Source organism: Arthrobotrys flagrans, assembly GCF_004000055.1.
Source record: "Arthrobotrys flagrans strain CBS H-5679 chromosome Unknown unitig_8, whole genome shotgun sequence".
NCBI lineage: Eukaryota > Fungi > Ascomycota > Orbiliomycetes > Orbiliales > Orbiliaceae > Arthrobotrys > Arthrobotrys flagrans.
Window position 1 is genome coordinate 2,118,206 of NW_027137553.1, and position 24,456 is coordinate 2,142,661.

The 24,456-nt window shown below is 46.3% G+C and overlaps 4 protein-coding genes across 4 annotated transcripts; 1 reads left to right on the forward strand and 3 right to left on the reverse strand.

The window, feature by feature from the left end:
• Positions 1-902: 902 nt before the first annotated feature.
• Positions 903-5,839, forward strand: DFL_007113 (uncharacterized protein; the record flags this gene model as incomplete). The annotated part of the gene is made up of 10 exons (XM_067636646.1): positions 903-1,046; positions 1,176-1,520; positions 1,585-1,907; positions 1,962-3,199; positions 3,258-3,376; positions 3,435-4,466; positions 4,524-5,085; positions 5,159-5,211; positions 5,283-5,515; positions 5,575-5,839. 10 exons carry the CDS (start codon positions 903-905, stop codon positions 5,837-5,839), a joined length of 4,314 nt encoding a protein of 1,437 aa, XP_067488241.1.
• Positions 5,840-6,344: 505 nt separating this feature from the next.
• On the reverse strand, positions 6,345-7,056 carry DFL_007114 (uncharacterized protein; the record flags this gene model as incomplete). Its single annotated transcript, XM_067636647.1, has 3 exons — positions 6,345-6,389; positions 6,463-6,990; positions 7,045-7,056. The coding sequence occupies 3 exons, from the start codon at positions 7,054-7,056 to the stop codon at positions 6,345-6,347; spliced, it is 585 nt and encodes a 194-aa protein (XP_067488242.1).
• Positions 7,057-11,740: 4,684 nt separating this feature from the next.
• Positions 11,741-13,377, reverse strand: DFL_007115 (uncharacterized protein; the record flags this gene model as incomplete). Its single annotated transcript, XM_067636648.1, has 2 exons — positions 11,741-13,042; positions 13,192-13,377. 2 exons carry the CDS (start codon positions 13,375-13,377, stop codon positions 11,741-11,743), a joined length of 1,488 nt encoding a protein of 495 aa, XP_067488243.1.
• Positions 13,378-21,776: 8,399 nt separating this feature from the next.
• On the reverse strand, positions 21,777-24,251 carry DFL_007116 (uncharacterized protein; the record flags this gene model as incomplete). The annotated part of the gene is made up of 4 exons (XM_067636649.1): positions 21,777-21,863; positions 21,935-22,870; positions 22,927-23,035; positions 23,095-24,251. The coding sequence occupies 4 exons, from the start codon at positions 24,249-24,251 to the stop codon at positions 21,777-21,779; spliced, it is 2,289 nt and encodes a 762-aa protein (XP_067488244.1).
• Between the last annotated feature and the right edge of the window lie 205 nt (positions 24,252-24,456).

The window sequence follows — 24,456 nt, forward strand, 5'->3', positions numbered from 1 at the left end:
TAATTATAATTATATTGGGCAACAGGCCCGGTTAGAAGTTATCGTAATCCAATGGCGCTTGCCTGCCCTGGTCCTTGCAAGGCCTCGCAAACGTCAGTTAGAGTGCTTCGTTGATAGTATCACATTGCAACTATTATATATACGTGGACACTTTGGCATGAATTTCGGAGCTGAGGATGTCACTATTTTGTAGATGTACTTCGACCATATGCGCTACCGCCCCCCTTAACAGCCGTATCATTCCTTTGCCTCCAAAATTGCGCAGCTAGTACACCTGCCACAAGCTAAGAATTGCCTCGAAAGCAGCCATCCGCGGGAACGGAAGGATAACGTTTGCGAAGCCGTGTTGCCTCATCGGATACTAATTAATTAGGTCAGCTATCAGAGGTTAAGGCTACGGAACCTCTCGAGCGAGGCTGCACTGTGGGCCAAACTGCATTCCGATTCCGCCTTTGATACACGTAAACCTGCCATCTTACAGAAATACTTGGTATTACATACTCAGGTATTCCCCAGAAGTGATCATTCACCCGGAATCCTTTTCATTTTCAAAGTATCTCTTTCTTCCCTTGATTCCACGCCGAGATTCGGTGGGTCACGTTCACAGAGAGACCGCATCATCGTTCTTCGTTCGTTTGCTCGCATCTCGAATTCCTATTTGTGGTGTGGGCTGGGCGACAGGCATTACGAACACGACTACCACTCCAAGCCTGCCTATCGATACCCGTCAGCCGTGCACCCCCCCCCCAGCTAATCCAGCTTCGAGGGGAACACATCCGACTATCCCATCTCTTCTCCATCATACTTCCGGGCAGAATCCACCATCACTGAAATAAACCACTCCTTCGATACCGGAATCTTAGCTCCCCAAAGCTGGCGTCAGGGAGTGCACAACCATCAAGATGAGGCTGCTGCGAAGCCTACCGTTCCTGGTAGCGCTGTTGGGTGTCACGCCGAACCATGTCGAAGCCGGTGGGAAAGTCACCGTCAAGAAGACGAGTTTTTCGAGCCTGCCACAGGAGTATTTTTACTTCGAAGATAGTCCCGTAAGCTAATTTATCCTAAAGATCCTTAAAATTCCGTTTCCTCGTCCCTCGTTTTGGAGGGGAAAGCATGTGTAAGATTTGTAGCTGGCTGGCTAACATGGATCCGTTATTACTGTTGCGTGCTTATAGAGTATTCTGAGCTTCGACCAAATGCATGGCGTTGTCTACAGATCCGGCGATAGCGGAGCAACCTGGGAAGCTGTATCGGAGGGCAAGGGGAAGGTCATCGACATGTACCAGCACCCGTTCGATAATACCAAGGCTTATATCCTCACACTCAGCGAGAAACACTACAAGACCGATGATCGGGGCAAGACGTGGCAAGAGTGGGATTCGATAGACCTTCCAAGTAACCGTCAGGTCCCATTACCGGCACTCAACTTTCACTCTGGAAAAGGAAAATCAGATTATATCATTCTTTTGGCACAAGTTTGCGACGGATTCGAGTTTGAGCTTGGAGATTGCAAGCAAATAGTTAGATCTAGGTCCTATCACTACGGGGAAATGATATTTGGAGCTAATTGGAGTTATTGTATAGGCTTATTACACGAAAGACAACTTCAAGACGAAACCAATCAAGCTGCTGGACGACACACACGGCTGTACTTTCGCTCAATCCACGAAACAATTCGATGCTGCCTCCGATGACACTGTTCTCTGTATCGTCGAGGGCTCGAATATGTACAGTTCGAGCAAGCGACGCATATATGTCTCCGACAATTACTTCAAAAACGGCCTCGACGGAGCGACTGAGCCAAAGCTAGATGGGCAAAGCACCTACCAGGGTATCACCGGCGTCGCCGTAGTCCAGAAGTTCGTGATCGTCGCAGTAAAGGGTTCCGGGACTTCCGAGATGGCATTGTAAGATCTTTTATTAGAGATACAGTGATGGGTTCGCGCTAACTAGTAGAATAGGTTCGTCAGCACCAACGCCAAAGATTGGGATAGAGCAGAGTTTCCAAGCGACCGTGGCAAAGTGGAGGAAGACGCTTACACGATCCTTGAATCCATGCCATCAAGCTTACAGGTGGACGTTCTGACGACAAGGGCGACACATCCCGTCGGATCCATGTTCGCGAGTAACTCCAAGGGTACACAGTTCGTCCGAATTTTGCCAAACACCAATCGCAATTCTCGTGGTCTGGTCGACTGGGAACCTATTGCAAACATTGAGGGCATCATTCTTGCAAATATTGTGGCAAACGCAGCCCAGCTAGCAGAGACTCGTGGTGGCGTCAAGAAAATTCAGTCGAGAATCTCATTCGATAATGGTAGAACATGGAATGGACTCAAGGTTGATGGTAAGGATCTACACCTTCACTCAGTTTCTGACCTTAACAACCTTGGTCGCGTGTATTCGAGTCCCGCACCCGGTATGGTGATGGGTATCGGAAACACAGGAGAAAGTATTGGGGATGCTCTTTCCGGGAACCTTTATGTCTCAGACGACGCTGGATTGACCTGGGCCATGGCACGAGAAGGGCCACATAAATACGAATTCGGCGACCAAGGCTCGATTTTTGTTGCCGTCAAGGACGAAAAGACAGACAAAATCGTCTACTCTTTGGACCATGGTAAGACCTGGGAGAGCGTTGACCTTGGTATGACCGTCACCCCAGTGCTTTTGACAACAACTCCGGACAGCACCTCTACGAAGTTTACAATGGTTGCAGTCGGGCCAGCGGATGACGATAACAAGAGCCGTTATATCTTCTATTTGGATTTCTCTGAGGTTCGAAGCAGAACATGCAAGGAAGATAAGTCTGGAAAGGGAGACTTCGAGAAATGGTATGCCCGGGTCGATGAGGAGGGTAAGCCTGACTGTCTCCTCGGCCACAAGCAATTCTTCTGGAGAAGAAAGAGGGATGCGGACTGCTTCGTCAACAATTTGTACAAAGAACAAGAGCCTGAGAAAGAGGTTTGTAAATGTACCGCGGAAGATTATGAGTGTGATATCAACTTCGTCCGGGAAAACGGTCAACCAGGGGATAAATGTGTGCCCAAGAAACTCAAATACGACGACAAGGGCAAATGCTCTAAACCATCGGATACTTTTAAGGGTCCCAGTGGCTACCGTCTCATTCCCGGTGACAGCTGCGACAAGAATGGCGGAGAAGACTTGGAAAAAGAGACAGACCGAACTTGCAGCGAGCGTAGGTTCCTTACCTCTTCTATCGAAGACAGTGTGATTTGGTTCTAACAATTGTATAGTTTCTACGCCAGCTCCTTCCACCGGTAAGGTTAAGCATACTTCTAAAGAATTCGATGGCGAAATGTATCTCGAGCAATTCTACATTGAACGTTCGGATACATCCACTGGAGATGATGAGGTAGGTACACCTAGTATATATCAAACGATATTCATATAACTAACAAAGATGCCAATAGACTGTTATCATGCGCAATAGGAAGGGTGTCTGGATAACCTATGACCAAGGAGAGAAATGGGAACAACCTTCTGTCTTCGAGGGCAAAGAAATCGTTGCCATTTACCCCGATCCCTGGAATAAAGACCACGTCTATTTCCTCACTCCAAAAGAGGAGGTCATCTACAGCCGCGACCGTGGCAAGACTTTCAAGACTTTGAAAGCTCCCGGCCCCCCTACTGGCTTGGGTGTTGATGCTCTAAATTTCCACCCACTCCGCAAGGACTCTATGATCTGGACTTCCCACAAGGATTGCCCTGGTACTGACTGCCACAACGTTGCCTACTATACTACTGATGGAGGCGATACCTGGAAGACTTTGCTCAGTTATGTCAGATACTGCCGGTGGATCGCCAACTCTTACATGAAGAAGAAGAATGTCCACGACAACATGATTTTCTGCGAGCGTTACGCCAACGACGATATCAAGAACGGACTGGAACTTGTTACTAGCGACTCATTCTTCACTCAACAAAAGGTCGAATTCTCTGGCATCAAGGGCTTTGCGACCATGGAAGAATTCATCAATGTTGCTGTTGTTGACGAAAAGAAGAGCACCTTGAAGGTCGTCGCATCTTTGGATGGCAAGACATTCGCCGATGCCAATTTCCCCCGTGGGTTTGACATTCCCCATCAACATGCTTACACTGTCCTCGAGAGTATCACACATGCAGTTTACCTCCATGTCACAGTGAACGACGCAGTTGGCAAAGAGTACGGCGCGATCTTGAAGTCGAATTCCAATGGTACTGACTACATCATGGCTTGCCCCAACGTCAACCGCGACGAACAAGGGTATGTTGACTTTGAGAGGATGCAAGGTCTCGAGGGAGTTGCGCTGGCAAATGTTGTCATCAATACCAAGGAAGTTGACTCCGGTGCTGCGAAGAAGTATAAAACCAAGATTACCCATAATGACGGTGGCATCTGGAGTTATATTCCTGCTCCAAGAGAAGACTCCAAGAAGGAGCGCTTCCCGTGTAATTCTAACGACGTAAGTGACCGTATGATCTGAAATTTAGTTTTGGCGATTCACTAACGTCTTTTGTAGCCCGAAAAATGCTCTTTGAATCTCCACGGATACACCGAGAGAGTTGACAAGCGACATACCTACTCTTCTGCTAGCGCCGTCGGATTGATGTTGGCTGTTGGTAACGTTGGACCTGAGTTGACACCTATGAAGAGCGGCGATACTTTCCTCACGAGAGATGGTGGTATTAGCTGGGTTGAAATCCACAAGGGTTCCTTCATGTGGGAATTCGGTGACCAGGGTTCAATTATCGTGATTGTAAAGCAAAACGAGCCCACCAAGTCGGTCCTGTATACCCTTGACGAGGGTGCCAAATGGGAAGAGTACACTTTTAGCGATACAGCAGTCAATGTCTTTGATATCTCCAGCGTGCCCTCCGACACCAGCAGAAAATTCATCGTCTGGGCGAAGGAGAATGGCGTCGACAAGTTTACAGCGACGACAATCGATTTCCGTGGATTGACCGACAAGCAATGCGTTTTGGACCCCGAAAAGCCCGATGACGACGACTTTGAGTACTGGAAATCGTCTCACCCACATACGGATGACCACTGTTTATTCGGTCATCAGTCCCAGTACGCCCGTAAGATTCCTTCGCATTTGTGCTACATCGGACGACGAATACCTCAGCCTCACAAGACATTTGAAAATTGCAGTTGCACACGGAACGATTTCGAGTGCGATTACAACTACGAAAGGGCAAACGATGGTACTTGCAAGTTGGTTCCTGGGTTGTCGCCTCCAGACTACAGCAAATCGTGCGATGATAATCCGGACCAGTGGGAGTGGTTCGAGGCCACCGGATACAGGAGAATCCCTCTAACCACCTGTAATAAAGGTGATGAGCTTGACAAGTCACGTTCACATCATTGTCCAGGAAAGGAGGGAGAATGGCGGGATCGCAAAGGTGGTGGGATCGGAGCCGTGGGAATTTTCTTCCTTACCCTCCTTTCACTTTGCATGGCTGGTGTTGTCGGATACGTTCTTTTCCAGCGATGGCCTGGCAAGCTTGGGTATGTAATATCTATTTTCTTTGATGTATTATTGGCTTTTATACTAACAATTGTTGTAGTGCTATTCGTCTTGGAGACGATCGACCACAGCAACAGCCGCCGTTTGTCAAGTATCCGGTCATGGTCTTGTCTGCGATTGTGGCTGTTATTGCTATTATCCCAAGTGTCGTGGGAGTTTTGTACTCGGCTATTGCCTCTAGACTACAGAGGCGTCCGAGGTACACCACCCGGGGCTCATTCGCTCGGGGAGATTTCGATAACTACAATAACGTTGATAACGACGAGGGTGAACTGTTGGGAGAGGATTCGGACGAGGAGGTGTAAATCTTTTTCTTATGCACAAAAAAGTGGATTTTGTGTTTTTTTTTTACCAAGTTTCGATATTTCGATATAAGCAGGTTGAAAAAAACAGACTGTTTGAGGAGAATTGGTCACAACAGTCGTTTTTGATGTTAACCTTTTAGGTGGTACTGGTTTCTGGATGGACGGGTGTTTCTTTCAAGCCTGTACAATCATATTCTTATTCTTTGAGGCTCTTTCTTTCCTTTCATTTTCCTTGCCCGGCAGTCGCTTGATCTTTTCTTTCTTTTTACGGTTCTAGGAGATTTATATAGGATTACATTTCTTATCAAAAAGGGTTTTCATTCTTTCTTTTATGCCACCGATTCAACTCTCTACTTTCTCCGGTGTTCTTAGATTGCGAATGGAAGTTAGGTTCGGGAGGATGTTGTCCATATATCATTATTGAGGCTTAATCGTGTGCAATTTGGCTTAAATCCGCATTGCTTGTATCATGATCGTCGTTACTTAGTATTCGTATAGTAGGTATTTACCACCATGCCACGACACCCAGCCCACTCTGATAGCATGATCCCTATCGTAAATCCTCGTCAGTTAGAATGAAACCCTTCGATCTCTACTGAGCTCACACGCGCGTTCGGACTTACAACTAGCTTATAAGGCGGCTTCAAATCAGCATCGGCCAACGAATCCCTCAAAGCCGGATCAACAGGCGTGTTATCCGTAAACTCCTCCTCCTCAACTCTAAACCTCACATTCTCATTCTTATCAAAGAACAATTCATCACCATCCTCCGTCCTCCACACCCAAACTTGTTCATTATGATCAAACACACTGCCCTCAAAAAGATAATCCTTCGGCAAGAAAATATCATCAAAGAAGTCTAATCTCACGTGGATCCCATGAGGTGTTGAATTTGCGATTCGGCCGGTGATGACTTCGCCTTTGAAGGGTCGGAAGACTATGAGCCGGAATTCGACGTTGACGTTGACGTTCCCTGTGCCGGAACCGATCAGACCGTCGGAGGATTTGAGGATGTCGTAGAGACAGATTGCTAGGCCGACTTTGTGGATTACTTTGTTGGCGTAGCGGGAGTTGATTTGGTCTTCGAGGGCTTGACGGGTGCGGACGGTGAAGGAGGTGGGTTGGATGGTGATGAGGTCGCTGAGGCGGGTCTGTGATATCAATCAGTCAATCTGGCTTAGCGATATTGGGGTAGAGGAACTTACGAGGATGAACATGTCTTAACCCCTTGATGAAGGATAGTGGCCTCTTCGGGAAGGGATTTCAATTGCGAGATGGAAGGCTGTTTTGAGTGAGCGACGGTTGGTGATGGGTTTCCCGTTTCACATTTCTGCGACAGCTCGGTGAAGGTTTTGGACACTAAAGCCGACTTTGAAGCTTGACTCAAAATCTAATTTTGGAAGAGCCGCAAACATGGTTGTTGCACATTGCGCGTGCTCAACACCACGACACAACGTGAGGATGTGAAAACACCGCTTGAATCGGCTTTTTGAGTAGCTTCAGAGGTGAAATTCACCGATAGCGAGTAAAGAAAAATTTGCCCCGCTATTTCTAGCTTCCAGCCTGAACCGTGTGGCGCCCGGGGTCCGATTATGGTATGGGTTTTGTGGCTTGTTAATTCTCCCCACGGCCCCAGAGTTCCAGTTCGCCTCTCCTCGTCTAAGTCGAATCTATGTTTCCCCCGTTCGGCACGGTATATTAATACTAATCTTTATCACAAGTGTCAAGGATAACTAAAAAAGTTAAAAACTTCAAGACTCGAGGATTTGAAGAAGGTTCAATCTGCCGACGTTAGCGTTCAGCCGCCTGCGAAGGATTAAGATAAGATCTACAATATCCAATTTGACTAGAATTAGAGCGTTTGAACCCCATCCTGGTTCAGCGTTTCACGATCAATTGTACTATGTAATGTTCCCTGTACGTGTATTTGCGCAGGGTGAGCGAAGGGACAAGTGTAAGACCTATTGTTACTTTGCATTGGTAATTATCTTTGATTTTGGTAGGCATATGGATATAATCTATCATTCAAAGAAAAAAAAGTAAAAATAATAATACCTATTGAACTGGAAAACCCGGCTTCATCATATATCCCCTCTTTCAAACTCCGTAGATGGGTCTGTGCCTTCGTCAATGCTACGCCCAGCGCTGCCATCCACATACAGGACCTTTCTGCATCGCAGCGGCGTTTGGACCCCTTTGGCTGCGTCCATCCGTGTGAAGGTGGAAAGGAACCGAGATTTATAGCCGCTCTCGTTTCGAGACATGCATTGGCGAGGAAATCGAAATCGCTTGGGGTCTTTCTTCCTTCCGTCTGTGCTTTTGCATGCCCACCTGCAGATCGACAGCTCGTCCCTTTTTTCCTTAGTCACGATTTTTTTGACCCTGACAAGACGCATACAGATTGGCTCGACGTGCAGAAAACTTGCACTTGTGGGTCGGCACCGCGGGTTTTGTATGCCGTGTCTTTGAAGTCGGAGTTTAGATCCTTATGGTTTACGCTATGTACTCAGCATGCACACAGTATGTAAATCGGTCACGACATACAAAACCTGCAGTCCGCCGGTTCCCTCGTGGGGGCTGAAGTCGCTGCAGCTTCATATGCTACTTTGCCACCGACATAAAAAGAACCCTGACGATGCGCTGTCGCTCTCGAATTCGGCTTGTTAGCTTTGTCGATCGTCAAAATCGGGAGGATCTTTTCAAGAATCGAGGGCAGTGCTTTGTATTCAGTTTTAGCTATCCAGGGGTATCAACGGCACATCATTCAGCCCGGAACCGCGAGAGGTTTAGTGTCCCTGGGATGGCTTCTGACACACAGATCGCAATGACCATCTTAGTCAGAATGAACCGAAATATCAAAAACGAACACCCCAAACTCTAGCCTCGATCGCGATCGATCCCCTACCCAAAACTCGTGATAATTTGCGCCGTGAACCCGCGTATACATTACCCTTCCCCATGCGCCTAGTTAACTCGAGGGATTTCATATCCACCTGGGTTGATTCGAGGCTATTAGCTAGCGCCTACGTAGGTAGTAGACTAGTAGAGCTCATCTCATCGATTCGTATAAATTTTATATTAAAACATGCGTCTTGCATGTGTGTAAGCCTTATCCAAAAACAAAACAAAACAAAAAAAAAAAATACGTTATAGCGGCACAGATCATTCGAGCTAGGCAGCGACGGGATAGAGTAGATGTAGCATCTTCCATCGCATGGAAAAAGTTGGGGGGCGTGGTTTCTGCGCAAAAGAATTAGAACAAGAGTGCAGCGAAGGGAAGAGGGAAGGGGGATCATCTGGCCCTCGTGCATAGCCTGCATCTACAGGGTCCGCACTTACTGCGCAATGTGTACCCCATCGGCGCGACTCTTTCGAAAGGCGCGATTCTTTACTCATTAATTCCATGCACCCTTCTTCTTCTTCTTCTTTTTTCCTGCCCTGAACCCAACTTTGAATCCGATCCAAGGATTGGATGTCCGTTAAATCCTTGGTAAACCTGTATTTCACGAGGGGGAAACGTGGCGTTGATTGGACTGCGTTCAGACTTTTTTATGATTTTATGATTTCCCTCAGCCTTTGGGAATGCCTTCTGGCCATTATATTATCAAAAAGAATTTGAGGGTTTTTTGAAAAAACTAAGCTAAGAAGAGCTTTTCGGATGCAACTTTACAACATTAATCAAATTGCGCAACCGTTCCGTGTTCCGAGTAGAATTACCGGCGTTCGCTGAAAAACGACTGGTCGAAAGTGAGACTTTTCCTTCAAACGAGGAGTCAATATTAATTTGATATCTCTACACCAATCGCGGTAAGCTAGATAAGCTTTAAACATTCTCAAAAGTCATGTGAGCCAGGAAAGCCATCCCATCGAAAAGGCTCCACTCACACCGAGCCCTCAGGAACGAGGCGCTTCGATTACGAATGAGGATGGAAGTGCCCCTGGGCGTTCAAAGATGTGGAGACCCAAGTTGGCAGATGTGGACGAGGGATAAAGGGAATGCTAGGAACAGGAAGGAGGCCTGTGTGGTAACCCCACCATTCTTTGACCCACCAGTCTTAGCCTTACGAGATAAATTTCGTTCCTTTTCTTGTGGAGTATGAATTTTTTGGCCGATGCAATGGCTTATAGAAGAACGAATTCGAAATATATACTCCACATTTTCGGAGTTGCTTCCCCCCTGTTAGTAACGTTAATTGGGACCTAGATGATGATCTCATACCTCTTTTGGCGACAGGGTCAGCGGTGCAAGATTCTTAGATAGGGAATAATATCTTCAGGGGTAAATCGAAAGCTCTTTGGGGAACTCGGATGGGTTATTCCGCTGCGCATGCATATCCACTTTTTCTTGAAGAATCGAGGAAAAAAAAATCACGGAATATTCTAGCTTCCAAGCGAGAGAGCTGAGAGCTCAAGAGAAAGCCTTTTTTTTTTTTTCTCGGTATTCCAAAAATATTTATTTATTGAAATTCGAATTTGAGTTCGCACTGGCCAGGCCCGAATTCAGCTTGGAACTTGGGATGGGCTGGGATAACGAGATGCGATTAAGCTTCTTTCGTCGGTCGAAAAAGCCACTCCTCTCAAGCTCAACAAAGAGCGAAATTAGATCGTCGAAAAAAACGGCCCGGCGTCGTGTTGAAAAGAAAAATGAAAAATCTAAAAAATAACCATGGGACGACCGAAATTCCGTGCGTAAACAGTCCACGGGCACACAACGGTCGAACCAACGGGAAACTGATCGGCCCTCGCTCCTCAGTCTCTTAAACCAGCCCCCCGCCCCAACCGAGCTCGGGCTTAAGATTTTCAATTATGTATATTCAAAAAGGATGAAGCCCGACTTCCTGAAGCTATTGAATCAGTGAGCTGTTGTTTCCCAGTAATTGGTTGGAGATCCCCTTTTTTCCACTTCCTCACTTCCATTGCAATGTAGAGTAGCCACTTGGAAGGGTTTTTCCTCGCCAGTGTTTTGAAGTAGAAAAAATATCAAGTTGATCTTATGATCATACTGAGTAGGAGTGCAAGTTTATAAGTCAGGAACAAGGGTGGTTTTTACATGTGGTTGGTGGCATCTTGCACGGTAAAATTCATGGAAGCCAGTGAGATGGTAATCATATCACCAATAAGTGCCCCTCTCAACACCAAGAACGGGTATCCCGAAAAAATAGTTGCGTGCGTGTTTACGGTCAGGTTCTTCTCTTTTGGTTTTGATTGAATTTTTGAGTTTCATTGGATTATTCTTCCCACTGTCCTCATTGGACAAAGAATCTGATGTTTTTTTCGCCCTCTTGTCCTTCATCCTTACTCATTTTTAGTTTGAGTGGTAAGATTGGATAAGGAACGAAACCCTCTCTCTATCAAAACTGAAAAGCAAAACTTCAAAACCCAGGCTAGCTAGCTATTTAGACAAAAAAAAAAAAAAAAAAGGAATGCATACGTGCCGTTGGTATCATGACTTTGGAAAATCAAAAAAACTAAAAAGGAAAGGTAATGAAATTACGATCAAGACAAGGAAATTAGAGGGAAAAAAAGTCAACGCTCAATATGCTGTCAGCAAGCAAGATGGATGCCTGTAAATCGGAGACCCCACAGATGATATCGAAAAAGGAAATGCCATCGTATGTTTTCTGGCGATGGTGTTGTGAGTGTGCAAGTGAAAACGAAAGTCTGTTTGATAAAAAAAGAAAGAGAAAACTCCAAGGCACCGGCGAAAATGTCAAGAAAACAGATGGCCTCCCCAAAATAGAAATGTGATGAATGGAAGTTGAGAGGTTGTGAAAGGTTTCCGTGATGAGTTTTTTTGGTTTTGAAGACAAAGGAAAATCATGAAATCAACTGAAATCCATGTGTTCTCAGTGAGAGGATGTGTAGGGATGAAGGTGATACGTTGATCGAAAGTGAAGGAAGTTAGGCATGACTGATTTTCTTCCAGATCTTCTTCCAGCCTTTAGTAGCAGTGTTCTTCTTTTGGTTCCCGGCAATGGGACTGAGAGACGGTAAGGATGCATCAAGTGGCGAGAGTGGGCTGTCTGGTGAGCCGAGAGGGCTTCGTAATGGTTGTTGCCAGGCGTAGATCTCGTCATCATGGGCTCGAAGGTCTTTCCGAGTCAACGTCATACGTAATGTCATTTCTCGGTTGTCGAGTCTTGAGGGTACGTTGAGACCGCGAGAGCCCTGTCGTGAGCTAGACTCAACTCCTCCACTTGTAGCAGGCCGTGGTCGAAGACCAGTATTGAAAACCTTCTCTTCTGGTTCGTCTGTAACTATCGAAACAGTCTCGACGACTTCAGACTTCTTGGTCGAAGCATCGCCAGTCAAAGATGGAAACCCAAACTCGATGGCCTCGTCGAAATTCTGGGGAGATGCAAGGTACAGTCGTAGTTTATTTCGGGCATCAGGATCTTGCCAAAATGTTGCATCGTGTTCGAGTCCAGTCCCCGCCAGAGATCCCCGCATAGAATCATAAGAAAGAGAGTGTGAGTGTGAGTGTGAGTGTGAACGGGTTGTCGGAGTAGATGCAGTGAAGACAAATCCAGTGAATGATGAGCGAGATTGTCTGAAGTTCTTGGTCAAAGACATCGACCTCCTCATAAGACGTCGAGATGTCATGTCGACAGGGGCGGGAGCCGCCTTTAAGGGGGTAGGTTCGAAGTTCTGCATTGGAAGGGCAAGAGAAGAGAAATCGGTTGTCGTATCCTCCAAAGAGCTTGACCTGGACGAAGGCCTGTCAAGAAAGTCGATATACTTGTACGATTGGTCGAAATTTGTATTCTCTTTTTCGATAGTAGCCTCGTAGATATTAATAGATGCAGACGAGTGACTGGTCAGAGTTGTTAGACTCCTGTTGGCATAACGTGGCGGTAAAAGGTATATTGTTCGGTCAGCGACGGCATCAGGGAAGAGCTCCTGGCATCGTCGTTGTAATATATTGCGTTCTTCCTTGGAGAAATATTTCCTCTTGATCGAGTCTGGTAATCTCATATACCATAGAGCATCGGATTCAGCAAGCAAGAGTTGAGGGGGCACTGGCGGTTTGCAGACTTGTTCTTTCTTGTTATGACCATGCTGGTGCCGTAGAACACTTAGTCTCTTATAGCAGTCCGAGGAATTCGATCCGGGTCGTGCGGAGGAGGCTGTTGCGTTGGCACAGGCTAATCGACCGTTGCTCGACTTTTGGGTTAGTCGAAGCCGCTCTACGCTGCTAAAGTACTGTTGTAGCCGAAGCCAGAAAATATTTAGCAAACCTCAAGATCCACCGAATGGGGCATACGGATTGAGACAAGTTGGCAAGTATAAATTATGTTTGTATGTATGTATCATATGTATGGGGGATAGTGGAGTGGGTATATGCACCGTACCTTTCTCCTGACTGCTTCAGGGAACCGTGAAAATTCCTCTTCATTAGAGGGATAGGTCGTAATCATAGTGACCGAAGACCCATGGGATGATGACGATTTTCTTCGCGGTGTTTGTTGGAGGGTGTATGAATCGAAAGGTTCGACTAGTGTTCCCGTCGAAGAAGACGATGTAAGAGGCGAAGACATGGCTTCTTAACGTACTTTCCTCTTATCGACCAGGCCGGCAAGTATAATAAAGTACTTGACAGTATTAAATACGAGTTTTAACGATGAAACTCGTACTCTATCTCAAGTTCATGTACAAGATTAAGAAAGAAAGAAAAATAACCATATGCAGGTGAATATGCAAGTGATAGTATTTGCATCCACCTTCCTCCGAGTAATCTTCAAATCCGGTCAAGGTGCAGTCGAAACTTGTCAAACGAACCCCAAATCGAATAACGTCAGAAACAAGGAAGCTAGAATCGTGAGAAAATAAATAGTGTGCCTATTCTTATTATTGTTTGACCCACGCATCAAAATCTCTAGGCGGGCCGGCAGGTATTTGTAGAAAACAGCGATGTGCCGGTGGGCATAGATGCTTCTATAAACTCATCCAGAATGCAAATGCCTATTCTACCCTGTATGTGCGCTGGTAAGACGCAATTGCCAGCTAGAAGAACCCTGCCCTGGCTGGCCTAGTCAATTGTAGGTATAACTAAGCAACTATTCAATCGAAGGGGTTTGTTGTATAGCGGATAGGTTGTACCGGTTATCGCGGTGGATGCAAGGGGAACGTGGATTCTGGAGGCGTAGGAGTAGGAAGTAGGAGTAACAAAGCAGGATTTGGGGAATATTATCAACATTTTTCTAACATCGCGATGAGACAGGCCAGCAGTTTTATCACAAGTTCCTCCCACAAAGAAAAAGCAAGGGGAGGGCTACCAGAGGGATACGAACCAGGCCATCTTTGAGCAAAGAGGGTTGTATCTCGTTTTCGGACTTCAGAACCTTTTGTCATTGGTCAGTATTGGCCAGGTCGATTTTCGCTGTGGAGATGGCTATGACTTGTCAATCACTCTCGGAGAGTTCCAGAGGAAAGAAATCGTGGGTGGGGAAAAAAGAAAAGCAAGAAGCGGTTACCGTTCCTGTAATACTGACCCGTTGCGATTATCTCGCTCCCGTATTCCTTTGGGCCTGAACACACCCCTGGGCTGGACTGACCAAACTGACCGCTGGTAGGCTGAAGCGCGGTGTTCTAACCACGTTCTAATGCTTTGGGGTTCACGCAGGGGTTCAAAAATTGTTCTCTTCAGTCGCATAATGAGCCCTGTCCCGCTGGGCTGATTGGAGAGCTGGCAGCGGACCTGTTGGCAGACTCTGCGTACAGAGTATACACAGTAGCTCTGCGGGCAAGGATATGCTCCTTTTTTTCCCCTAACGTGTCTTGAGGATTGCACAGTACATACGACAGAGATCGTTTGGAGGAGGCCATATTTTTTGGTGACGTTTCTTCTTTTTCCCAAATATTTTTTGTTTTTGGAAGGGACGGGATGAACATCCCTTGCTCAATTTCATCCTTAGCTACGAAAGCCAGGGGGGCTGCACGAAATAGCCACAGATAGGAAGTTTAGCTTCGATCTCTCATATCCATGCTAACAAGCTCCCAGGGATGAGAGGGCAAGAGGAGTTCAGGTCGTTCCCCACACTGGAGGTTTCTCACGCGAACTAGGCCATTGTGTGTGCTGTATTGTATAGGTCATGGGTGTGTAGAATATACGACGGCCACAATGCATCATACATTTATGGGTATCGGTCGAAAAGTTCTGTAGTACAATCTTGAAACTAGGTGACGGTTCACAGAAAGAAAACGAATTAAGTAAACAAAGCTGCTGTTAAACGTCGGAAGGCTGCACAACGCAAGGACCAGTAGGCCAACCACACGGGTACATGATAGTTGATGCAATCTGAGGCCATCTCGTTAACAAGAACCGAAGACGGGATCTCTGCCACCTGAAGCCTATCGAGTGGGAAAAACAGCCAATCCAGTCTTGTGATTGGTAGAGCTGTCGAAAGATCGAGCTGGAGTGGGTGTGCTTGACCCACCCCTCGCATCTCATCTACCACGACGGCGAATGCACCTAGAATTTTTGTTTCTTGGAAATCGAAACACCCCACTCGAGCACTCGTACTCTCTGGCCTACACTCCCTCACACACATGCGCACATGCACATATACTGTGGTTATTGGATTTTAATGCTTTAGTTGAGGTTACGGCTAAACGCGTCGGGATGCATTGCGTGCCTACCCCGACGTCTATGGCCCAAGACTGGATAAAGTACTTTAGCAGCCGCCCTCACGCAGAAAAGTACCCACTCTAGAGCTTTGCAGCTTGCTCACAATGCCGATACATCGCTTTTCTAGTCTTACTGTTCGTGCCTCACAGATGTCGGTTCTGGCCAATGCGCGCAAAACTACACAGTGAGACATAAACAGTTAGAGCAATGCGCTAACGAATCTTGGACGATATTCTAGACAAAACTTTATCTCCGGCTCTCCGTGAAAATAGCCCGATGACTTTGAGAACCAGTTGGTCTTGATTTGTACGGAAAACTATAACAGGCCCAAAGTATAACACCATTACACACGTGGTTGATATCTATATATCTTCCATCGCAATTTTAGAAAAGCGATATACTATGCATCTAGATATCCATAGAGGTTACACAAGAACATCCAAATGACTTTTAATTTTGAGGTTATGATCAAGGAAATTTGATTTACTCGAACAGAACACGGACCGAAGGATCCTCCGGTGTTGCCAGTTCCGAATGTTACACAGGAACAAAATTCAAGAACCCCTTCCAGCCATGTTGGATATCTGAGCTCCTCGTTGGTCTCCTTGCTCTGCAACGCCACTTAGGAATGGAAAAATCCATTCGGGTCTGATATCGTATGACCTCTCGTCTATTTTGCTCTCGATTGGACTCATCTGAGAATTCTGATTGTTTAGGGTCGCATTGTAAATCTCAATCGGACCACGATGATCTAATATCCAGTTGAGCTATCTTAAGAATCCCCGTTTTATCGCTCATCACGCAAGCCCACACGTGGTAATTGTAAATATGTATGTATTCGAGAGAGGAAAGAAGGGGGAAAAAACCCATCCTTGCGCGGATCTCCATGCATAGGGAAATGAAAAAAATGTGACAACGTGGAGGTGGCGGGGAATCGAGGTCGGCCACTTGTAACCCCAATCACCATTTCTGTGATAGCGTCTAGAAATTTTTGCAAGCCCACGATAATAGAATATCGTAGTTCGTGAGGCCAAGCATTGGATCGAATCTCTTTATGCAGGAGACACTGTTGGAATCAACATATTCGAACATTCCCTTTCTTTGGCTTGGGATGGCGTTTTCACAGCGGAACGAGAAGCCGGCGACAGCTGTATTTTTTTGCTGGTGCGCACCATTGATGGAACCGAGGGAAGCAGTTTGACAGAACAGGCCGCCAAAACTCTAACGTTCTTTGTTGATCTCCCGGCACACCCCAGCGTTCCAAGCCAGCCATCAGGAGGGTCCAGACCTTGGTCAATTGGCAGGAGGCGACGTTCTGAAAGAAACTTCGAACTTGCGGAATTTCTGAGCTTCCCTTTCGTGATGGTTGCAAATTGACAGAGCGGGCTATGTCTAAGACATTCACGTCTGCAGTCCGGGTTCGCTTGGTGAGACTCTAACGACCAGGACACCACCTGTCAAAGGCCAATCGATATATATTGATATCAGCCGCAAGACAACATCAAGACATCCATCGTGGATCGAGATTTTTCCATATTATCATGACAGGAAACTTTGCACAGCTCAATAAGGGCAAAGGTGCTAAGCCAACGCCACAGTTCATTTTATCCTCGAAAAAACCTCAGCATGGTCTGATATTCAACTTCCAGGCTGAATAGAAACTCCTGCGGTCGATGGCTGACGCAGGGGTATTGTCCCAACCAACAGACAATGCTGTTGCTCCACTGGCGGTCGACCCAATACCATTATTAACTAACCACGCAATACCATGGAAACGTTTAAATCTAATCGGGCATAGAGACGTTCTTTTGGCACATGGCCTAATCATTAGAAACTGTGAAAAACATCCATCCCCCACAACCACTGTCATATTAAAACAATCCTAGTCAAACGTCACAAGATCGAACCACCCCGACTTTCGCTTACCCATGCTTTGTAGATACGAGGCAGCTCTCATGACCCAATTATAAACCCGCCTGGTCCGAGTGCGACTGTAATTTTTCAGTTATGTTCCCTTGAATATCGGACCAACATGCAACAGCTCATGGCTATTGAGAGCTCGGCCGACATGTTCGCATGTGGGAGGTAGTGTAGGCACATTTTATGCAGGAACGGGTTCTTCGGATATTGGCCCATCTGTGAATCCAGCACCCAGGATGCTGGGATGGTTTTCTTCATAGTTAATCTGTCATTGGTATTATGGTGCTCCTGAATCTCGGGAACTATTCCGGCCGGTTGGTGTCAATAGTTAGATGGTCCAGGTGGGTTTCGGGGTCCCCCTTTGTGAATAGCTCATTCTTCGGCGTGACCGACATCGCCTGCGCTTTATCAAAATACTAAATTATCATGCATGCTGTTCTGAACATTGCAGCTTTTCAAGCCTCACAGCGCAACCAGAAATTACACCTCCCTCAGCCTACTTTGTGGCTGCGTGTATACCGTGCGTCGCATTAAATTTCGCGATCGCATTCGCATGCGGTCGATATAAATTATAATCCCCAAATTCTCTTTCTCTCTCTCTCAAAAAAAAAAAAAAAAAAAAAAGAAGAAGAATTTAATAAAATCGTACGATAAAAATTCTCAACCAAAAAGAAGGTGTGCTCAAAGAATGAACTGTGTGACAAGCCCGCCTCTGACTACGCCATTACAAAGCATTTTCCATCAACAACCTTCACCGCCACCAAGTCACTTGGTTTCGTGGCAAATTAATTTCCAGCATCTGACATGACGAAAGATGTTTCAATATCTGCTGTCGTCCAACCGCAGACCCTTCTGTGCGTTGTAAACCATAATATATCTCTCACAAAAAGCCGATTCTGGAACCTCGTACTCACCAGGATATCCAGATACGAGGACTGAACCCCGGGTTTCTAAAAGACCTATAGGATAGGCGCATTTCCCTGTTACTATAAGCCTATATTACTTGATATTATGATCTCACAAACAGGTTGGATTTTGTATTTCGGCAAAGCAGAATTGTTTTATCTCGGTTAATAAGCTTATATTATAGATGTTTCATGTCAAAAAACAAGGCACTGGTGATTCAAAATCAGAACTATAAGCTGGAAGGGGTTATGCTGGAATCCGGTATTTACCGCCCCAGAGTCAAAGCTTACATAGTAGGTACAAAATATACTGAGCACAAAGGAGGTCTTGCAATGGTTACACAAGTATTCCAGCTGCCACCTTGTTATCATGTTCTAAATATAACGAATTCGGAGGGCCTAGAATATGTTGGGAAATGAAACTTGAGAAAGTAAAAAAGTTTTTGACCACGTCTGTGGACCCTTCCTGTCAACTAGAAACTAGCCGGTCTCATGGTTTTTCCTTGACATCTTCGCATCAGTGTGGGTTACATGTATCATATACTTCTTAGATTATATCCCGTCGCGTATACAAAAAGAGGTTACACAGAAATAGACATCCTACATCATATCAAATGGCATCGCATGTTTGACACTGCTACGTCCAATGTCTGAAACTCGACTCAGGGTCTCGAGGCTTCCACGCAGGAATATCGGATGTACAGTGTGGATGTTAGGTACGAAACCAAGACGTTCTTGTGGCGGCGAAACAGGATTCAAGGTATTGTAAGTATAGAGAGGGATATCGTTAAATCGACAGTTCTCTGTTAAGTAACTACCCTAGATGACCAGCATTCACCACTTTGTACAACATATCTTTTGTCTCCTGATATGCCTCATCTAAATTTTGTGAATCGCATCCGAAACCAATAACTCGTCTTGAACTTTTCTGTTATTCCTGAGGAATTTTGAGATAGCACTTGGCAAAAAACCTGTAAAACCTAGGGTTTGCGAGGCAATGTATGTAGCGATTGGTTGCACGGTACCGGTTTTTTGCATTGTCGAACAAATGAAGTTGGGTGCATGGCTTTGGATGTGGTTGGAGTTAAAGTTTGGAATGTATACAGTTGATCATTGCACGACCTTGCCCTCTTCCACGACATGGATTTTTGATGATCGACGAATTCAAGCATACAAAGCTTCATAGAATTCTTGCAGAGAGAGTCTGAATGTTTGAGCTCATCAATTGAAACTTATGAATATCGATATCGAAGAGCTCCCGAGTTTAAAACATGTCTGTATAACAAGCTAGTAGTAACCTGCCATATGGGAAACCCCAGGATTGGTAATACAAATACAACGTCTACAACACGAGAGAGACCCTAAATCCTGAATTCGTAAACATCCGAACGAGGCGACTGTCAGTATCGCCAACTGAATCCTTTCATCATCCAACTACGTGGCGCAGATAACACGAACCTATAAAATACGGGACGAAGAGCTCCTCGCATTGGACTTTGTACTACCTACATCATTCGTATACTTGTTTCTAGATTAGCATACCTAGTCGATTAAGAGTGGGACGCTCCGGAATGTCAAAATTAGGTTTATAAGTTCAGGGCCAATCAGTCAACAGGAACTCAATGGCCAGTAAATTCTGCATATCACGAAGCTTGCCTGTGGCAATAGCTCACAGAATCCAATAGGGCTTTGGATAGTACATTTCCTAGAGTTTTACATTGGTTTGAGTGTAAGGCCAAGCCTATGGAACTACATGTACTCTGTATACATGTCGTGTACCTACGAGTTAAGTTATCCATCGAACGACAGTTTCGATCGAGCCTCGACTAAGCTTGATCAATTGAGCCTATTGGCTCAATCCGAAGATCTTTATATTCCTTCGACGAAATTTAAAATACTACGGACCAACGGGTGGTTGCGACCTGTAGCCGATAACCTTACATTAAGTGGATTTAAAGTGAACCTCAAAACCCCCGTGAACCGATCATCCCGCCAAAGTACTAGCCTAACATGCACTATCAAGCAGTACCATAAAACATACATCCCATCCTTGCCTCCCGAAAAATTATCTGTACCTTTCCATCCAGGGCTCATAACCTTGCCAACAGATGAGTGGGATCCTGCATCATGTATGCACGTACCTGCAGGAGCTCACATGCCTAAATGTTTTAGAAAGTCGCACAAGGCTCGCAGTTAGATATCCTTGAAAAGGGCAGATTACACGAAGATGCATTTCTATTCTAAACTGTGCGTTCTTTCTCGTACAAAGTGGCTGTTGGTGTTATGCACTTACTAATTACTACCATAAGCCAATAAACCAACGTTACAATTAGATCCTACAGATAGATACACGGAAAATTAACAGGCTGGTGATACCCGGTAAATTTATTAGACTTTTTGCGTTATATCCGGTACTAGAAATTGTACCCACTATAGATCTTGCCAACGAAATAGAATTACGGAGGAATACTTAGTATCGTGAGGGACTGAAAAATGATGATGAAAATAGATAAGGAATGCCAGGTATACCCACTCTCCCCAAACTATATATACGAAACGGTGCGGTGATACGGAATTCATCGTGCCTGATCCGAACGCGACGGCTGCGGCGCCTGCATATTCCATGAATTAAAGGCCCGTCGCACATATTTTTTTCGTAAGTATGCGCACATATGATTCGAACGAATCAGAATATCGAGACAGGCCGCGGGTCGGGTTGAGGCTCCGAATTCTTCAAAGGTTAGCGTTTTGGAGCTGGAGCCAAGTAATATACTGACGTAGGCCTTGGTGATAAATTCAATTGGACCGTTCGAAAAATTTCTTTTCCTTTTGATACTTTCAATCCATGTGTTCCCGTAGATAAGGCAAAGCCACATGCATGCCATTGCTCAATCATGTGGGTAATACCATGCATCCAGAAGACGGAGGCTCGACCTGTTAGTACCTGAAATCTCGCAATTGATTAGATCTAACGATAACGGTGACTACGCCAGCTCGGCCATATATTCCATTTATGCACAATCTCTAAACGCCTGAACATCCACAGTTAATGCATTTCTCCAACTAAAATACCTTTAATAATACAGACTCCTCGAAAAAGTGCAAAGCCCGAAGATTAACCCCTTGAGAAAAAGTGAATGTGAAAAACGAAATAAAACGAAATAAAACAAAGCACTTTTAGGCCCCCACAAAAAAAGGATAGACCCTCCCCATATTACGATAGCAACTGTTCTCATAAACATAACTGCTAGAACGAAAGCCGAATATGCATGAATAAACGGTTGAGCAAAACGTAGAATTGAATTTAAGAAAAATGGGGAAGACCTAAAATTAAGAAACAAAGCCAGGTATAATCTTGTATCGTCGCCAGACTCCTCAAGTGTGTAGAGAGTCTGGCGACGAGACAAGGTATAATCTGGGTTGAGATATCTAGTCTCGGTCCCAGCGCACCCGTCAAAAGTGGGCATACGAAAATGCCTCCGGTTCAAACCTTCAAAATCTCCTTCTCAACAAAGAAGTTGATTGCCTGGAGAAGCTTCACGTTTTCTTTTTCCATTTGCGCCTGCATGAGCTGTGTTCTTGCGTTAGCGAGTGGTTATCGGATACGGATGGGGGCGGGAACGGGAACTGAATCGAACATACCTTATCATAGAGAGACATCTCCTTCGGCTTGGCTTCCTTTAGTTGTTTCTTCTCTTCTCGTCGCTCCTTGTCTGTTTTTGGGACGCCACCTTCATGCAGGTATTTGCATTTGGCGCCGTACCTACAGGCTTTCTTTAACCAAAGCTTACATACCTGCTTCTGCTTGTTCGGATTTGCCGCTGGTGGCGGTTTCTCCGGTAAGCCAGTGGGCTTGGTGGTGGACTCTTCAGGAGGAGCATCTTCGTCCGACTCGTCGGACCCTTCGGCAGACCCTGACTCGTTGTCGGATCCGTCTTCTGCAGATTCAGCGCCAGAGCCGGCAGTACTCGATGATGTGGACATCGCAACGGATTCCGAATCCTCATCAGCTTCAGCCTTATCTTCATTGTCTTTCGAACTGGCGGAATTTTCTAGTGGTTCCTCGACGGTGATGTCTCCTTGGTCCTGGTTGGCTGCAGGGACCTCAATTGACCCCTCTTGCCCTTCTGGGAATGATTCGGTAATCAGTTCCACTTGTTGGGCATCGCCAGATTCGACCAGGTTTTCCATTGCGAGAAAATCTTCCTCCAAAGCCGCGAGCGTGACTGCTTCGGCATCAGCGACGTCGCTCTCAAGCTTTAATTCCGATGTTTCTGCGGGAGGACCGTCCGCTGGCTCTTCAATTGTCACGCTGTTAGATTCCCCACCGGGGACCGTGGCCTCTGGATCCGGGGCGGCCGAGTTTTCCTCGAACGCAACCGGCGCATCGTCTTGAGGCCTCTTCTTCTTCTTCTTCTTCTTCTTTTTCTTGCTCTGCTGCTTTGACTTATCTTCGTCATCGACAACCTCGTCTAACTTACGCTTCCTCAGCTGTGATTCAGTCTGATTGAGAGAGTCAAGTTTCTTTTTCAGAGCCTCATTTTGATCCAGCCGTTGCTTTTCTTCGTCTTCTGCTTTCTATAACGATGGATTAGCAGGCGTTTGTGTACCGATTAGGGAGGTATGTAGGTTACCTTTTCCGCGACTCTCGCATCTGTTGGCCACTTTTTCTTTCGTTCTTCCAACCACTTGTCGATGTCAGCCTGTTCTTGCAGAGTAATATTCGTGCCTTTGATCTTGCCACTGAACGGATATTAGTACGCTGCTGTATAATCTCGTGGACTCGCTTTTGATAGACTTACCCTGCAGCCATCCAGAGAGCATATTCCTCAGGAGACATGTCAATATCCGGGGTTTGAGGCGTTTGGAATTGCTGGTTTTGATTCTGGTGGTGGTTTCGGTGGCCTCGGTCCTTATTGCGCCTATCATGATTGAACCCATTGTTCCGGTGCCCAAAGTTCCCTCTGTTTCGATTATGTTGACCATGATGTTGGTTGTGATTATGATGTTGATTATGACGCTGCTGCTGGGTTGGCATGTGCTGGGTTGGCATGTGCTGGTTGAAATTAGACGGCGGTGGGGGGTGGGGAGGTAGTGATGGGGGTGGCTGAGGAAGGGAGGAAGACCCGAAGAAGGTTGGGACGGATGGTGGAGCTGGTGGACGCACTCTGCCATCCACTCTAAGATCTGCATAAGAGTGGTGAGGCCGAGGACCTTGGTTTTGAAAGGGCGTATGGGGTTGACTGCCAAGTTGTGGAGGAGGTGGAGGCTTTCCATAGGGTTGGTTGGGTTGGTAAGTTGTAGCCGGAGAAGGATGTGGAGGCTGAGATGGACTGTAGCTAGTTGGTGGAGGGGGCTGTTGAGGAAAGAACCTTATGGGCTGGGGGGTCGCGGTAGGAGTTTGGTGCTGGGGTGGTGGAGGTACCGGGTTTGGCTGTGGCCATCGATTCGTCGCCTGAGCATACGAATTGGTCTGGGCCGAGTTATACCCAGTTGCCTGAGGATAAGGTGGGCGTGGCTGTGGCGGAGGTGGTTGATGCCCGAACGCCTGAGGGGGTGGTTGATATTGACCCGTCTGATGAGGAGGTCTGCTCTGAAATGTTGATTGAGGAGCTGGAGGGTTGTAACTTGACGGTGCTTGGTGAGCAGGTGGAGGGTATGGAGGTGCGGCGGGTGCCTGATATGGCCCCGCTACAGGATACATTGGCTGCGGTGGAGATCCATGGGGTGGATGGGTGCCAAAGTTCGTGTATCCTCCTCTGCCTTGACCTTGGGTGGCACCTCCCCGATTGTTAAAATTTCCTCGTCCACCAGACCTATTGTTCCCACGACCACGATTACCATAGTTCCCACGAGAGAACTGATTGTTTTGGTTGGAGTTGAAAGATGGCGGTGGCCCTGTAGCTTTTGGAGGCGGAGCTGGGGGAGGCCCGTAGATGTAACCGTTCTGTTGCGACATCTGATCGGAAAAACGTGGATCCAGATAAGTTCACGTCGCCATACCACTCATAGGGGTATTCGATTGGAGGTAGGTTTTATCAACTCTTGGGATGCCAGAGTCCGTTGAATGTACTTCCGAGGCTATTGGTGATGGTGATGGTGTGAGGTCGATGATGATGATATTGATGCTGTTGGTGGTTGATGGTAGACCGGACGGTTGTATG